Source organism: Torulaspora delbrueckii, chromosome 8 (assembly GCF_000243375.1).
Source record: "Torulaspora delbrueckii CBS 1146 chromosome 8, complete genome".
In the NCBI taxonomy this organism is placed as follows: Eukaryota; Fungi; Ascomycota; class Saccharomycetes; order Saccharomycetales; family Saccharomycetaceae; genus Torulaspora; species Torulaspora delbrueckii.
The window spans coordinates 596,709-613,096 of NC_016508.1; the positions used below are offsets into that span (position 1 = coordinate 596,709).

The following is a 16,388-nucleotide window of genomic DNA, read 5'->3' on the forward strand; positions in this document are numbered from 1 at the left end:
TTTTACATTATATATCAAAATTAACTTAGTATGATTGACGAATTATTTGTGATCATGACCATTACCAGTCCGACTATTTAGGCTATCACTTAAGTAACTCGTTGCACTGATTCAGACTTTGCTTGGCAAAATATTTGACGTCGAAATCTTCGTCCTGAGTCAATTTCTTTAATGACGGCAATATTGTCCCGTTTATTGTATCAATGTAATGGGCCCCGCCCTTGATTAGGCTTTCCACTATAACAGCGTAAGATTTAGCGACGTTGAATCTTATGTTTGGTACACCGTCGTCGGCCAAATGAGAGATAAAGGGCAATATTTGGTTCGCAACAACGGTCAATGAGATGACCGGAACTAACTCGGTCAATGCAGAGAGTAATGTGAATCTGTAAACAAAGTTTTCCAGCAACTGAGAGTCAAATTTTAACAATTTGGCAATGATCTCATCACGGCACCAATCAGATCCGAAGATTTCTGTGAGCTTCTTGAGATTGTTAACAGCAGCTTCTCTAATTGAGAAAACAGTGTCCCACAACCAGGATAGACATAAATCGCTCAACTGTTGATCGAAGAATTGAACACCTAATTGTTCTGCAAGGATGGGGATGTAATCGATGATTGCCATTCTAACCCTCCAGTTAACGTCCTTCGCTAGCTCTGTGATGGCAGGTAGTAAAGACTCGGACAATAGATCAATACCTATCACGTCATTCACAGCCTTCAAATTAGCGATTATATTGAGACGAACGTCTGGGAATTCATCCTTCAGCATATTCAATAAAATCGGTAGTAAATGATCAATCGCTTCTTCTTTTGACATGAGTGTGACGAGATTGGTGACCGTAAGGGCAAGAGAGGCCCTTACTGCTTCACTTTCATCCATACTCAAACTTTGAACCGCTGGCAATACTTTTGTCAGTACGTCAGATGGATCTTGCAAAAGCTTCGCGAATCCCGCAACCTGTTTGGCGATGGCCTTTCTAACGTCACTCTCGTTGTCTTCACAAAGATTCAAGAAAGGTTGAATCAACTCAGCCATGTAAGCTTCATTGTCACTAAATTGAGCTGCCAGTTCTTCAAATTTGTCTGCTGCCATATAACGCACTCTCCAAGCCTCATCGCCTATCAATTTTGTCGCCGAGTCTAATAGGTCTTTACTATGTGAATGGTCTCCTTTGGTATTGAAAAATTTCAAGATTGAAATCAAACAATTTACTGTCAAGTACTTCACACTGTCCTGACTATCATTGATTATTTTTTGAAACATATTAGAGATGTAATCCCAATCCTCATTAGTCGATAGTTCGGGATTCTCTGTCAGCAAATCGATCAAAGCGGGCAGATTTTTTGCTGCTGTTCTTCTCACCATAGGGGTCTCATCCTGGACCATCTGTAAATATAATGCCAACAATTCCTTTCTCAGCCCATCATCTTTGACTCTAGGAATAACTGATTTGAACAACCCGCAGGAAGAGACTTTCGATGAAAACCAATCAGCCGTTGCTAAATGTTCAATTAAAGGAATAAAATCATGGAAAAGTTGCTCCTGAGACAGCTGTTCTGCGATTTTATTCAATGAGCCGACAGCCTTATCTCTAACTAAGGTCTCTTCAGTGGATGCCAAGATCTCCAAAGGTGGTAAAAGCACAGTTGCAAACTCCGGGCCCCCGACATATGGTACAAATTGACCCAATTCATCTGCCAAAACTGCAAAAACTTCGTCCTCGTCGTCCTGTGCTACTTCCATCAAAAAGGGAATCAGTTCATCTCTTGTTCTTTGAGGACCCAAAGCGGTGGCAATAGTATCCAGCTTCTTCATCGCCTCAACACGGTTAGCTATATCATCATGCTTTAATTCATCCATAAGCAGAGCCAAAGGATAAAGATCCTTCCCTTCAACGCTCTCGCTTGCCATCTTTTATCGATCAGTCCGCTACAATCTGCTAATTCTCACAATTCGTTCGTTCAAATGCCAAAACAAGTTGTATACAATGTTTAAGACAGCCACAACTCAACTATGCTATTCAATTGACCTTCAATAACCGACCTTTGGTCCATTCGTCTACCATTTGATCATCAAAGAGTTCCGGTTTGTTGACTAAAGCGACTTTGATTTTAAGGACCCCTCGGCCGGGTAACTATGTCGTTAAAAGATACCATAATAAGCTCGAAGGCATTAGACAAATGTAGTTATAGTCGGTTTAGGAGTGTCTTTATACGCTAGAGAGTAGGCTCAATATACTCTTGAGCTGTATGAGTATTTTCCTTGAAAATTGGGTGAAAAAAATTGGGAATTTGACCAGTTTCTTGGTGATTTGCAGCGAAATTAGTAGGAAAATTAGTAGAAATAGTAGATTTTGCCTAGAAAGGTTCATCCTGCTAAAATATTTGTGCCAGAGGGACAGCCAATTGACCGGTCTTTGTAGTTTATCCTTCTTTGCTGTGACTTGCGTTGAAGGTTTGACTGATTCAGAAATGGCAGCAGAATTAGTCCGACGCCGTTGGTGTTGTTTCTTAGCTTTTGAGTACATATGCTCGAGTTGCGACAATATTTGGCCCTCGATAGTCTTTTCCTTGTAAGTGCTCGGCCATTTCTTGAGTTGATCAGATAAGTTGGGTATCCTGTCGCAGAGCTTTTTGTACAGGGAAAAGGATGGAGTTTTCTGAAGTAGTTTGATTTGGATTGTAAAGATATAGGTTCCAATTAGTTGCTGAAACTCCAGTGCTTCATCTGGAACTCTAACTCTTGAACCAATCCTCGCGATCGTTCTCCTCGTCTGGATCTCGAGACCAGTAGCCTTCTCTTCATTTATAGGCTTCTCCATTAATAGAGCTTTGGCCGAACATCTGTAGTATCTGTTGAGTATGGAAATCTCTGATGCCAAAGTGCAATTCATCAAGTGACATTGGAGTACCTGGGGGTCTCCTGTGAAATTTTCTAGAATTACATCTTGTAACCTGAATCCAAACCGATTAAAGTTGCCTATGGCATAACATGCTTCTTGGAACAAATTAAACACTTTGTCATTATTTTGTATTGATTCTTTGGATAGAAGTCCATATTCGTACATCTTCTGAAGACATCGTTCGGGGTCGCCGGCAATAAACATCGTTAGACATTCATGATATTTCGTATCCTCATCAAAAGCTATGGAGCTAGCGGAGTAATTGAAGGACTCGTCATTAAGTAGCTCTTCCAAAGTCGTTACTGTTGAGGCACCTCCGTCTGGCAACCCATTACCGCCATCCAGTTTGGTTTCACTCATTACTCGCTCTTTTCTGACACTTGATAGTACGGTTCAAGGAAGGACAAAGGTTGATAAGAAAATGATTAGGGTTAGGCGAAAACATGACAATACTAGATACCATCTTGTTTCAAACCCTTTTACAATCTATTTAAGAGCATGTATATAGATGATGGATCGATAGAACGAACCAAATGCAAATTGTGTATTGAGAATAAACAAACTCCAGATTGTAAATGCTTGTGATGACACTTCTTCTAGATGCGCAGCCATACATCGTCGTAAATATCCTGAATTGTAGGTCTCTTGGGGGCATTCTTGTTCAGTATCTTTTTGATTAGATTGACACATTCCTCACTCACTTCGCTACCGATGCTGAACTTAAGAGTACCCTCCATAATCTCGTCAATGTTATAAAATGGATTTTCCTTGAAAACGATGGTATACAAAAGTATGCCAACGGCCCAAATATCTTGAGGTTTACCTTCGTAAGGCTCGCCTCCGAGCACTTCAGGCGCAGCATAATCAATAGTCCCAACGAACACATCAAAGGGTCCACTCTTAACGTAGGCTGCAGAACCGAAATCTATGAGCTTGACAAATCCCTTCGAGTCCACGATGACATTTTCATCCTTGATGTCTCGGTGGACTATGCCTTGTTCATGTAAATGCTTTATTCCAGAGATAACCTGCTTGAAGATCAATTTGGCTTCAAATTCTGTCATGTTGGTCTTCAACTCGATGAGATCAAATAAATCGATGGACCCTGTCTCACCATGGACTGGCGTCTCGATATAATAGTAATCATCGTCCTCAAAAAAGTCCAAGAGCCGTAGAATGTTTTCATCAGGATGCTTGTTCAAGACAGCCATTATTTGTATCTCTGAGGGGATAGTCCCTAGTTTTCTATCCCGAACCCACGTATCAACCAAAATTCTTTCTTTGAAGATCATCTTGATAACAACGATATATCTCTCCTTCTTATGAAGACAAAGGTTTACCTTACCATAGGCACCTTCTCCCATTTTTTGCAAAATGAGGAAATCCGAAAACTTCTTGATATGTTTTTGAGCACCGATGCTACCTTCAGGGGTCTTTAAAAAGATTGGCGAGTCGTCAATCTGGCCCACAGTGGTAGCGGTAGCACCTTGTTCGCTCATCATCCTATCCAGAGACAAATTAGATTCGGTACTTTGTGGAGATGATGTTATGCTCTTAATTAGGTCCTCGTCTAGCTTGAAATTCCCGTCCTTGACGAATTGAGATTTGTCTTTAGTGTAAATTTTGGTTAGGTCCAGCTTCTTTTGTAGTTCAAGCTCGCTAGCGGCAAGCTGAGCAGGAGAATTTATGCTTGCTTTCCTCAAGCTGCTGGGAGGTGTGTCTGCATCTGCAATACTAGCCGATCTTAGTTTAGATCCAAGTGAATCCAGGCTACCAAGGCTTTCGGATTTGTGAGTTGAGAGATCCTTGAGCCGGTCAACAGATACTTTACTTGATGACTTCTTGGACGACGCGCCGGAGCTATAATCGTCACTGCAGTAGGTTGGTTCGTGATCTTTGAGCATATGCAACTGAGATGGTGTAGTGGTATATTCTCTAAACACAACATCTCTTGAGTGGGTGATCCATAGTAAAATTACATTAGCGTTCATGACCCGTAACTGAAAGTCTATTTTTATCATGCGCCCATCTCTATGAAGAGCATCAATTCCAACTGATGTATAGAAGCCCTCTGGATTATCCATCATTTCCGCTTGAGTCTTTCTGAAGAAATGCTCTGTTAGCACAAGGCCTTTGTTTTTAGCGAGTGTGATGTTGAATGCCGGATACTTTATATTGATAAATTGAATCAGACTTTTGAACGAAGGAATAATATCAGTAACTGGTTTCCCAACTATCTCGACAAAATGGTGTCCAAACATGTTTTTCAAAATTGATTTATTACAGCTTATCAGATGCAAAGTCTGAGATTCAACAACGAAAAGACCCGCTTCGTAGGGCAAACTATGGATTTTCAGTTTCAACTTATCTTCTAACATTGAAGATGACACTGCACATGGTATATTGTGTGACAGGTGATTCAACGTATAATATCTTGTACTGTTAATATGGTTTGCCACTCTTATTGGCATGGGTAGGAGATCATCATCCGGAGCACTAATTTTACCTTCAATTACGTCCTTTATCAGATGGGATAAAGAATGGCTTAATTCATCAACGGTCTCAAGCTGATCAGCAAACTTGACGGATTTTTTCTTCTTCAACTGTGGTCTACCCTCTTTTTCAAAATTTTCTGACAAACCTTTCGTTTCTTCATCGTCGTCATCCTCGTCATCAATTTCGCCATCTGAACAACCTATCTCAAATGACGCTTTGGCAGTACTTTCTTCATTACGATTCCAAAATAGACCACCTCCATTAGTCACTTTTTCAACAGAGTAATCCTGCAAATCCAAAAGAACGTCGACAAAATCGCACGGGACCTTTTGGAAAACACAAACCAAGAGATCATTTTTTCTCTTCGCCCAGAATGATGCCCATATGAGGTTTGAATTTTGACTACTTGAACCTGGCTGTACAATAGCGACTATCTCACCGGTGAATACCAGCTCTTGACCCTCCGTAGATAAGATCTTATTCAATACGAAATTCCTGCTATCGGTGTGAATCAAATCCAACAACGTCAAAGCCCGGAGGACCGTCTTAGAAATACCAAAAGTCAAACAGGCCAAGTCATTGGCCGCCCTAAATTGCCAAGGATGTTGCTGTGAACATGTGAAGATTGCTTGAGGTGCTATGTTCTTGCCCGAGGTGAATGTATGCAAAATACGGCCATAATCCTGTTGAGGTCGTAGTCCGTTCATGGGTAATTGACTTTCGTCCTTCAAGTCACCCATAAACAAATCCATTTCTTGTCGAAGTTCCTTCTGAGAATCTTCGATCTCTTCTTCAGATGCACCATAATGCTCGAAAAATGGTTCGGCCAGACTATTCAGTAGAGTTTTTTTCAGTTGTAAAGTTCTCAACTGTTCTTGTGAAGTTAAGTTTTGATGTTCACTATCACCCAGTATTAATTTGTTGACGTTCAACAGTGAAATCATATGCAAGTCTGTGGCCTTTTCCGATGTATTATTTTCAAGCGTTTCATTCAAAAAATCCAGTAAATTCTCCAGATCTGTCCTTTGTGCTTCTATTATTTCGTCTGAATTATTCGCTGCGCTTATTTTGTTGTAACAAATATTATCATTCTTTGGAGTTCCCTCATTATGTTGAGATAGGTTTGGTAAAAATGCTAAAGAGGAAGCCCTCTGAAGATGAGATTTCACCTGTGGACCAAAGTATGATGAACCCCTTGCAGTTACAGGAGACTGAACACCACTCGACGTGGCACTGGCATTTGTACTAGATACAAAAGCATTCAAAGCAGCCGATGGTGCTGACCACTTTGAGAGCTTTTCCTGCTTACTTCTGGGCATTTCACTCCAGTTCCTTTGATGGGTCGGCTCGCCCAACATTTGCGGGCTCCGTATTAGAATCTCCAACGACCTTTTCAAAATGCGCAGCCTTACCGCTAAGGAATTGGGGGATAATGGGTTGTACGAATAAGCATGAGTGGACTCATTCGGCAGCGTAACCAACTCTCCGATTTCAAACTCCGTGGCGTTTGTCGCTATAGAACTAACAGACTGAGCTCTCAATGGATTCAGCCCGGAAGCCTCCATATCATCTCGCTCGCTCTCGCCACTCTTCACCTTTGCCCCATTACAGGGCGGTAGTACATTAGTACTGCTGCTATGGCTCGTCGTGTTCGCGGTTGACGAACCAGCAGCTGTATCCAAACTTTCATTTAATGAAGAATTAGTACTACCTGCTGAACTATCATCTGGCATACCTGGTCGCTGTAACGAATGCTTCTCCTTAAAGCTCTGGAACGAAGAGTGAGAAACGTTTGAAGCACCAATGTACGGCATCGTTTGTTCCTTATCTCTTGGACCACTCCCCTCTTGTTACTGGCTTGAGTAAAAACTTTAAAATCTTATCGACTGATACAATTACTACTCTCTTAGCTTCGGACCCTCTTAAAGATAGCTATTGATCATTATCTGACTCTTAACATCTATCAATGGGAGAGAACTGAATTCAGTTTCTTTTTCGCTATGATGACAGCCACCTAAGCAAGGTAAAAAAAAAACTAACAAGGGAGAGAGAACCGAAGGACTTGAATGCAAATCCAGATCATCTTAGCTAGGAAGAAACAAGGGTATTGAGTCAAACATGTCGGACCTTGGCTAAAAACCGTAATTCGAACTTAGCTATTTGGACTGCTGCAACCACAAAAGTTCGGGTGATTAGCTTCTCTCCAGCCTCTTTCCAGCTTCCACGTGCGTAAGCTTTTCCATTGCTGTTCAAGTTGGTCTCTGATGCCGAAGCTAAGCATCCTAGGTGATTAGTACCTAAGCAATCGCCTTGATTTCAAATTGTTCTTGAGGTTTTACTCTGGTCCATGATTGAGCGTTCCACAATTCAAAATTTAGTAGCTCAGTATTATCAGTTTTGCCCCCCTCGATTAATCAAAGTCTCCATCGGCCCAATCCCTTGAATCTTTATGGTTCTTTCCCTTATCCATGACTCTCTTGTACCATCCTGAACAACAATGGTTAGTCGGTATAAACACCTTGGCTGCTTGGTCTTCAATCCAACTGCACAACGATCTCTCTTTGGCTAATCCTGAAGCTTTTTAATCAGTATTGGCTTGTTTCGCATTGTTTTGAGTATTAAGTAATAGTTATGAAGGGTCTCGGCGCTTAAAGGATCGCTTAATAGCACGGCGCTAACAAATATACTAGAGAGAGAACTATTGACAGCTAGAGACTCGCTGTATTGACATTGCTGATATATTCAAGATCTCGGTTTGTTACACCATTCTGTGTGTGCAGAGCTTAAGTGGTTTTGTAGAGGGAAATGAGTGAATCGCTACTTATTTTAGTCGTTTTAAGATAATGCGACCACTTTGATGCAAGAGAAGGACTAGTATGTGTGATAAATGGCTTCTCTGGCCACCAGGAGCTTATTTTAAATACGCCGTTTCTTCATAGGCTGCCTGTAATTTTCCTCTCTTTGTGTCACAAAATATAAATTAATATATTGAAGAATACTCAAAAAATATAAAAGGCAAGAGGGAGTCTTTAACACGTCTTATTTCTACTCCACAAAATTTCAGAAGGACGAACAACAATAGAAAAAACTAGCGATGAGCTTTGCAGGTTCCCTTCTCTTAACTGGCGTTGGTGCCATGGTTTACAAATTTGATCGCAATCAAATCTTTAAGAAGTGTCCTGATAATCGACTCGGTGATAAAAGTTATAAGAAAAAATACGAATCTACTACTGCAAGGGCATTTAATGTGGTGGGAAATTTTTTCAACGAATTTTTTAATGGTTCATCATTCTTGTATCCTTTGGCAGGTGTCAGGTTTTTCTTCAATAATTCAAAAGAGCTTTCGTTTCCCATATTAGGAATTTTTGCATTGTATCTTTTGATGTATTCCATTGTGAGTATTGTTTATTGGTCCACTATCACCCCCGTTTACACCGCACTTTTCGCGATTTTTGGTCCACCAGGTTTATTGGTTGCATGGGTTCATGCGATCTTACAAGCCAATTTACTCACGATGATGTTCATGAGACTTTGTCATTTTAATAACAACTTGATTACCATTACTATCAAGAGTTCTGGTTTCAAAAAGGGTTTTAATAAAAGACCCATAAAATATTACGTGCCGATCAATACTGTACATTTTTGGACCTTTCATCTCCCATGGAAATTTTTCAAGTACTTTATGGGATTTTTAACTCTGGTCGTTTTATTAGTTATATCTTCCATCCCATTAATTGGTCCACTACTATTCAATTTCCTCGTCTCACCGTTCATTGCAAAGGTTTACTTTTCAAAGATCCTTAGAATGAAAGGTTTGAGTAATACGGCAAGAAGTGATGAATTTTTTGATCATTATGGTCAGTACTGTGCATTTGGTCTGACCGCTGGCTTTTTAGAGAACTTACCGATCGTGTCAGGATTCACATTATGCACAAATACTATTGGCGGGGCCCTGTGGGGCATAGATAGAGATTTATCCCGTGAATAAAATTACATATTAGTATTCAATACTATTACCATACAAATATATATTTGGCTGTTACCTCTTGACTTTAAAGATCACCCACCACAAAGATTACATATGTGTAGGGAATTACGTGACTACTGTCAGTTGAAATGGCAAGAAATGATTGATGCCACTTCGCTAATTGCAGCGAGCATATACAATGACAATTCTGCTAATTTAAAGATTATCAAATATCCATTTTTAGGGATTAAAGAATGCTTTAGTACCACAAGATACGGATATTTGATGTTCACAATTTTTCTAAACTATCTGGTGGCATTCGTATCGGCAGGCCTAGTGTATTTTTACCTGTTGTTCCCATTATCTGTGGTTCTCTATTCCATGTTTCTGGGACCAGCTGGGTTGATATTTGCCTTTTTGCATGGTTTGGCAATTTCCAATATTGTTGCTTGCCATGAGACAAGAGTTAGCAGTCGTTACTTCATGAACACGATATATACACTGCGCTTTAATGAGAAGGAAATAGTGCCCAAAATTCGATATATTAGAGATCCCTTCAAAAGAATAAATTATGAATCAATTCCATGGATTACATTTATCATCATTTCTATTTTGAAGTGGGCATTTTTCCTCCTTAAATTGGGGATTTGGTATGCAATTTCCCTTATACCAGTATTTGGCATCATTTTATTCAAGATTCAATCTAGTTCATCTCGAGGGTTCTCATATTTCTTGCCCTATTTCAAGTATACAGGGAAGCTTGACGACAAGCGACTGAAATATATTTATTACAGTGCTTACGGCCAATGGTCATTATTCGGTCTGACCACTGGTCTACTGGAAGCTATACCAATAGTATCGGGACTGACTATTTGTACTAATACCTGTGGTTGTGCACTGTGGGAAATTGATCGTACCAAACGGATGCCTTAATAATCATTCTTAATAGTACAAAAGGATCGTTCTTGACACTATTAGAACAAAAGATTGCATTTGCTTCCAGGATATCAGTATCAAGAGTATAAGCAGGTACTTTGTTAGAATGAGGGGAGAAACATGACAGAGGAAAAGATTGCGACTTTGATATCACTTTATGAGGACGTTATTCCTAAATCTAGAGATACAGAATCCTTCCTATTGGAAATACTTACTGCTTGTGATGGTTCTGTGAAAAATGCTTCTTTGATGCTTAATGAGAGTTTGGGAGTTGCTCGAAAGGTTGATTGCAACATCGGGAAGCGAAAACGGGACACTGGAAACAGTGATAATAGGTGTTACAAGGTTCAGAAAAGCCTTAACCAATTCATAGAGGATGATGCCAAAAAATTTAGACCTATCTCATCTGATAGAAGGGCTAAGACATCCAACAGGGCCATTGAACTATTTTCAAAGGAGGACGTTGAATCCACTATCGGATATGTAACAATGCATGAGAAAGCGCTTCCTGAGGAATTCGCCAACTCTTTATTAAGGCAGTTGATGGATGACCTCGAAGGATTTGCACCTTATGAGTTCCACCTGTTTGGGAATAAGTGCTCTTCCAACCATACCAGCAAGAAGTATTCTTCGGATCCTGCTATATTGGACGGAAGGGATAAAATTTACTATAATAATCGAAGGGGAACAGTGTATGAATACAACGACTTATTAAAAGCCACTCAGCTCTTGATCGAAGACATAGTCAATGAAACTATCAAAAAATTTAAACCATTACCATTCCAAATATCATCTCCCAATTGGAAAGGCGACGTTGTTTTGGTTAACAAATATGGGAAATCAGATCATTTAATGTGGCATTCGGACAGATTGACTTCGATTGGACCCCAGCCCATCGTGGCATCGTTGAGTCTTGGTTGTGTTAGAGAATTTAGGATCAGGAGATGCTATCCTTCTGACTCACAAATATATGTTGTGAGACCACCTCACAACTCGCTGATTATTATGCACGCCGGATTCCAGGAAGAATATAGGCATAGTGTCCATCAGCAGACCAATAATCGAGCTACAAACCTGCACCCTATCTCAAAAGACGTCAGGTTCAACTTGACATACAGAGATTATCTGAAGAAATACATAAATAATGCTCCCAGGTGTCCAAAGTGTGACAATCCCATGGATTTGAGGCGAGCTTTCAAAGATCCAGAGAGAAGAGGTCAATATATATGGCAATGTTCCAGCCACTATTCAGGAGTAGAGTGTGGTGGCGTTAGACTAGCGGATTTCAATTGTAATTCCCTAGTGGTAGAGAAGAATGCAGGAGAGGGATCAAGATGGCTTGCTGATGACGACTGGGAAGCGAAAGAAGCTCAGAAGAATGGAACTGAATTGCCAAGATAATATCGGTACCATCCAAAAAGTCTGTCTATAACTGCTATATAATCTATATGGACTGTTAAATTAAGCTAACGACGTTTATATTGTGCTGCAATTGTCACCGTACATTTTTGTTTGCTTCATGGCTTTGTGTACATCAATAACAGTTTGAGGGAACTTAATATAAAATTGTCAACGATAGATAATGTGTCGCCGCCAAGGAAAATTAAACAAGTATTGCCTACGACTATTGCAATGGACAAAAACATTGATATAATCAGCCACACGGTTTGTGGCACTCAAATGCCTGAGAACCAGGAAGAAATTCATCCTACATTTTCTAAAGATTTATTTAGAAGAAGAAATCTCGAAAGTAGCGATGCTGGCAATACAAAGGAAGACCATTTTAGTAGGGCCGATCATAGAAAGGTAACCTATCCAATTTTTATTAAAAAACCACTTATGCATGAAATGGCTATTGTTAAGAAGAGGACCAATTCTTTGAAGCAGAGCTTGATGAGGGACCTTTTGGGACACGGTTTCGTTTATCCTTTTAAGGTGTGTATCGCACAAATTAATTTTGATCTACAAGCTTTTACTAACAGGGAATCGTCTAGGGACTTGTTGAATTATTGACACATAAGGTTTATTGGGGCCCGCTATTAATATTTGGTGGCTGTTATATATGTGTATTCACGGTAGTGGCAATAACATACTACATCATTGTTATACCAATTGTAATAGCATGGGCTATGGTAACTTTAGGGCCTTTGGGAGTAATCTTGGGTCACATTCAATGGGTTTTGCAAACTAATGCCATTACTTCTATCATTTGTCGAAATATTGTTCTCACACATCTGGGCAATCAAATATTCGATATAACGCTCTACTTGAATGGGCAGACAGAATTTTTGAATAGGGCCAAATTCATTAAATATAATAAGAATGATAATGAATCTTTTCTCAAAGCTTTTAGTGAAAATTGGCAAATAACCATACCTTTGTTGATGATCCACTGTATTAGAAAAATGACCATAATAACTATTTTGACATTACTCTCATTGATACCGTTGCTCGGCCCGATAGTGACAAATCAATTGCTTAGTGGAAGAAGAGCTTTTTCGTATATGGGTCGTTATTTCACTCTGAAAGGTGGAAGCGCCAAGGAGAACAAGGATTTCCAGTATGAGCATTTGGGACTATTCTTTACCTTTGGAATGGCAGCTGGACTGCTTGAGTTTGTGCCCTTGTTTTCTGTCATAACGATTATCAGTAATACCATTGGCGCTGCAAAGTGGAGTATAGATTTGATTAAGAAAAATCAAAATTAATAGTTGCACATACTTACATAACTTTTAGCACCGATCTTCAGTGAGTTCCGAGTGCATGGGTGGTGCTACTCGTTCAGTAAAGAACAAAGCTATCAACGCACCCAAAACCTGCAGCTACACCGCCCTCATCGGAACGGCTGAACTTTGATCTCAATAACCAGCCCGAATATTCGTTGAAGTGAATCTTCGAGTCATCAAATAATATACATCCGAAAATCCCCAATTCGCTAGTAATAGGTTCGTTAAAAGATTCATTACCACGAATCACAACGTTTTCTGTTGTTTCAAATGGCTGTATGAGCTCCATTAATATGTACGCGCTCCAGTCTTTTTCGTCTATTTCTTTTAGAAACGATGGAATGTTCTCCTTGTAAATGTTGTTGCCACCACCTTCTCTTTGTGGCTTCAATACGAATTTCGACGGTGATTCAAAGGCAAGCTTCTTACCTTCCTGGCCGAGTGGAGAATCATCCAGAGGGTAAATTTCCACGAAAGTCGAGATTAATTTGCTTCTTGTATCACTATCTGGAACAAACCTGGTCAAAATATTTTCATTTGTCAATAGTTGCTGAATTTTCTTGGTGCCGGACAACTGCGTCAGAAGATCGGGAGCTTTGATGGCATAACTTGTCTCCAACAACAACCTGCTATCCCAGTCTTTCTCATCTTTATATTCGGTTGGCGAATAACCAGCTCTGTAGTAAACCACAGCGATCTCCTGTCCTGTTTTCTTGTAGAAAAGTCTCTTACTTTTCCCCTCTACCACAGTTAGATGAGGTACATCACCTAGTGTCACCCTAACGGATTTGATGCCATGATTTTGTAACAATGCGTATTCAATAATCCTTTGATCGAAGGCGTTCCTTTCATTTTCCTGCACGATGAATGCTACAATCCTCTCATCATTTAAACCCTGGTAATAATTGACAGCTTCAGCTATTCCCTTCGCCAAGAGAGAGCTCGACTTTGAAACGGGGATCTGGGTCTGATAAAATGGCATCCCAGAATCTGGACAATATTTGCCAGAATTATTCAGATAGTTGTGCAATTCGCCTGTTTTGGTAGAGGATCCACCGAAAGAGACAGAAATTGTGTTGAACTCGACTTGCTTTGCCTGACTATTTTTTTTGTCTATCAAGTAATCAGATCTGAAGATACCAAGTCTCAAATTTTGAGTAGTTCCGAGCTCTTTGGTCTTAAGGTATAGGCTCCACAATTTCCCCGTAAATTCAGTATCATAGCTTGCCAATTTAACGGTCTCTTTGGCCAACCAGTCATCGTTTTCACCTCTAATAATTCTTGCATAAAGCTCATTGTAGGCCTTTTGAAGGGATACAACCGATTCGACACTTGACCTAGGCAATAGAGTTGGATACAGGGTGGTGGGAGCAATTGTGGCCTGCTCACTGGTGAAATTGCGAGGATACATAATCAATCCGTTGGTCAAGGCCCATTGATGTACTTCTGGTAAAATAGCATCTCGAGCCCTTTCTGATAATTGGGGATATGCGGAAACCATTCTTACCAATCCCAAGTAGCGCTATTAGATCGATTGAGCTTAAAACAACCTAGGCTTCAAATTGGAGGTATTCTTTGAAAGTGGTTGTTCGGTGAGTAACGCCTTGTACTTGAAGAAAGCCACACAAGATGACAAATCAGACAAAATAGAGAATGAATCAAATAGTCGAGCACTCGAGTTTGAAAGTATTTAGAGATTGAATCTGATTCAAATTTTGATACTTCCTATCTTGCAGTCCAAAAATGAGACTCGCAATTGATATTTGAGTTTGCAATCATCAGGATGTGGAACAGGCCATGGCTATTGAGAAGATTGCCAAGCTGAAGCTTTGGGCTTATATAGTAGAAGGCTTCATATTACAAGGTCCGTCTTGTTCCTCGAACATCCTACCGTAGGTTAAAGATATAATGTTCATGATTCCGATATATAGTTACGTCGAGTCAACATGTTGATTTAGAGAGCAGAAGCCTCACTCCTTTATAAATTGGATACCTTGCAAGTCATGATAAGAAAAGACACAAAATATATGCAAGTGTTTTCATCGAACTAATTAGTTGCTGACCCTGGATACGGACACATACCTTTTTGTAATATATATAAGGGTGGGAGAAGTCTACAGCTGCTGGTCTCCAGATATTTACGAAAATCACATTCGGTAAATTATCATATAGTACCCTCTCAAACCTGGGAATAGTAGTAACGCTAGACTGTTGTTGAAGCAAGTTTACAATTTAAAAGTAAGATGAAAGAAAATGCTAACAAAATATCTACTGGAGAATACTCACATATACAAACTTTTCTGTTAATCTCAGTGGTAGCCCAGATTGGCGAGTCTTCACACAATGGTGCGAGACCATTGGAAATTGGAGAATTGAGCACATTTCCCTTTCACTTCTTTAAATCTTATAGTAGAGCCGCAACTTGATAGAGATGTTGGTTTTAGGAGCAAAACCCTCTTACCGAGTAAGAAAGTTTGAGCCCTTGCGAGCTACTAGACATAATCGAGTTTACACTCTCTATGACGCATGGATGAACGTTGAAGTTGTTCATTGGTGTTTAACCCGGGGATATAACCGACTTCGTGACTTATAAAGTAGTTGTTTCATAGACATTCAAAGTGCCCGAGGTTTCAATCTTCAGCTTTGAGTAAAGTTTATTCACCTTCACCGCCTTAAAACTATCGTTAGCTGATTCGAGGCCTCTGTATTTGAAATGACCTCTGCAGCAACTGACTCTGTTTGCGCAATGTCAAGGCCCTCCTACAGGCGGTGCTGACCCCATTGGATTCTGTTTCGACAGTCTGCAATATATAGGAATGTCAAGTTGCTGTTCCTGATGATGACTGAGTACCGGAATGAATGGTCTCGCGGATAACACCTACATCAATGGCAGGAATAAGATTCCATTCACTTGGATATCGATAGGTTCTTCGGTCATAGATAAAAAAGTAGTAGTCTCAGATTTGGCGGATGTCATAGCTGTCAGAAAATTGGAATATTGAAGCTTGAATCATTGTTGTACCTAATGTTTGGGGCATCAACTCAGGAGGCTTTAAGTCGGAGTTGAGTTTCATCGCTGCCAGTCAACCAAGCTGATTTAGAATAAAATGTCATTAGAATACTTCCACGGTACTCGACATAGTTGTTGACAATTTTGTTGACTGTTTCAGCAGAGTGGTCAGTTAGTTTTAGCAACTTTAAATCAGCAACCCTAGATGTAATAGCACTAGTAAAGTAAGTACCAGTCTGAAAGCCAGCGTTCTCAAGAGTAGCAATTACCTTTGCAGGTTTAAGTGAGCTCAAGCGATCGTAGTAAATAAGTTGCTACTGCTGCTGCCAGATCTATGACCAACATCA

The 16,388-nt window shown here is 40.0% G+C and overlaps 8 protein-coding genes across 8 annotated transcripts; 4 read left to right on the top strand and 4 right to left on the bottom strand.

The window, feature by feature from the left end:
* Window positions 1-85: 85 nt before the first annotated feature.
* TPD3 (protein phosphatase 2A structural subunit TPD3) lies at window positions 86-1,915 on the bottom strand (the record flags this gene model as incomplete). Its single annotated transcript, XM_003683384.1, has 1 exon — window positions 86-1,915. The coding sequence occupies one exon, from the start codon at window positions 1,913-1,915 to the stop codon at window positions 86-88; it is 1,830 nt and encodes a 609-aa protein (XP_003683432.1).
* A 298-nt stretch (window positions 1,916-2,213) lies between these two features.
* On the bottom strand, window positions 2,214-3,266 carry PEX15 (Pex15p; the record flags this gene model as incomplete). Its single annotated transcript, XM_003683385.1, has 1 exon — window positions 2,214-3,266. One exon carries the CDS (start codon window positions 3,264-3,266, stop codon window positions 2,214-2,216), a length of 1,053 nt encoding a protein of 350 aa, XP_003683433.1.
* A 236-nt stretch (window positions 3,267-3,502) lies between these two features.
* PSK1 (serine/threonine protein kinase PSK1) lies at window positions 3,503-7,216 on the bottom strand (the record flags this gene model as incomplete). Its single annotated transcript, XM_003683386.1, has 1 exon — window positions 3,503-7,216. One exon carries the CDS (start codon window positions 7,214-7,216, stop codon window positions 3,503-3,505), a length of 3,714 nt encoding a protein of 1,237 aa, XP_003683434.1.
* Window positions 7,217-8,496: 1,280 nt separating this feature from the next.
* Window positions 8,497-9,390, top strand: LDS1 (Lds1p; the record flags this gene model as incomplete). The annotated part of the gene is made up of 1 exon (XM_003683387.1): window positions 8,497-9,390. The coding sequence occupies one exon, from the start codon at window positions 8,497-8,499 to the stop codon at window positions 9,388-9,390; it is 894 nt and encodes a 297-aa protein (XP_003683435.1).
* A 93-nt stretch (window positions 9,391-9,483) lies between these two features.
* Window positions 9,484-10,302, top strand: TDEL0H03660 (uncharacterized protein; the record flags this gene model as incomplete). Its single annotated transcript, XM_003683388.1, has 1 exon — window positions 9,484-10,302. One exon carries the CDS (start codon window positions 9,484-9,486, stop codon window positions 10,300-10,302), a length of 819 nt encoding a protein of 272 aa, XP_003683436.1.
* A 123-nt stretch (window positions 10,303-10,425) lies between these two features.
* On the top strand, window positions 10,426-11,706 carry TDEL0H03670 (uncharacterized protein; the record flags this gene model as incomplete). Its single annotated transcript, XM_003683389.1, has 1 exon — window positions 10,426-11,706. One exon carries the CDS (start codon window positions 10,426-10,428, stop codon window positions 11,704-11,706), a length of 1,281 nt encoding a protein of 426 aa, XP_003683437.1.
* A 728-nt stretch (window positions 11,707-12,434) lies between these two features.
* Window positions 12,435-13,013, top strand: TDEL0H03680 (uncharacterized protein; the record flags this gene model as incomplete). Its single annotated transcript, XM_003683390.1, has 1 exon — window positions 12,435-13,013. One exon carries the CDS (start codon window positions 12,435-12,437, stop codon window positions 13,011-13,013), a length of 579 nt encoding a protein of 192 aa, XP_003683438.1.
* Window positions 13,014-13,086: 73 nt separating this feature from the next.
* Window positions 13,087-14,532, bottom strand: GSH2 (glutathione synthase; the record flags this gene model as incomplete). The annotated part of the gene is made up of 1 exon (XM_003683391.1): window positions 13,087-14,532. One exon carries the CDS (start codon window positions 14,530-14,532, stop codon window positions 13,087-13,089), a length of 1,446 nt encoding a protein of 481 aa, XP_003683439.1.
* Between the last annotated feature and the right edge of the window lie 1,856 nt (window positions 14,533-16,388).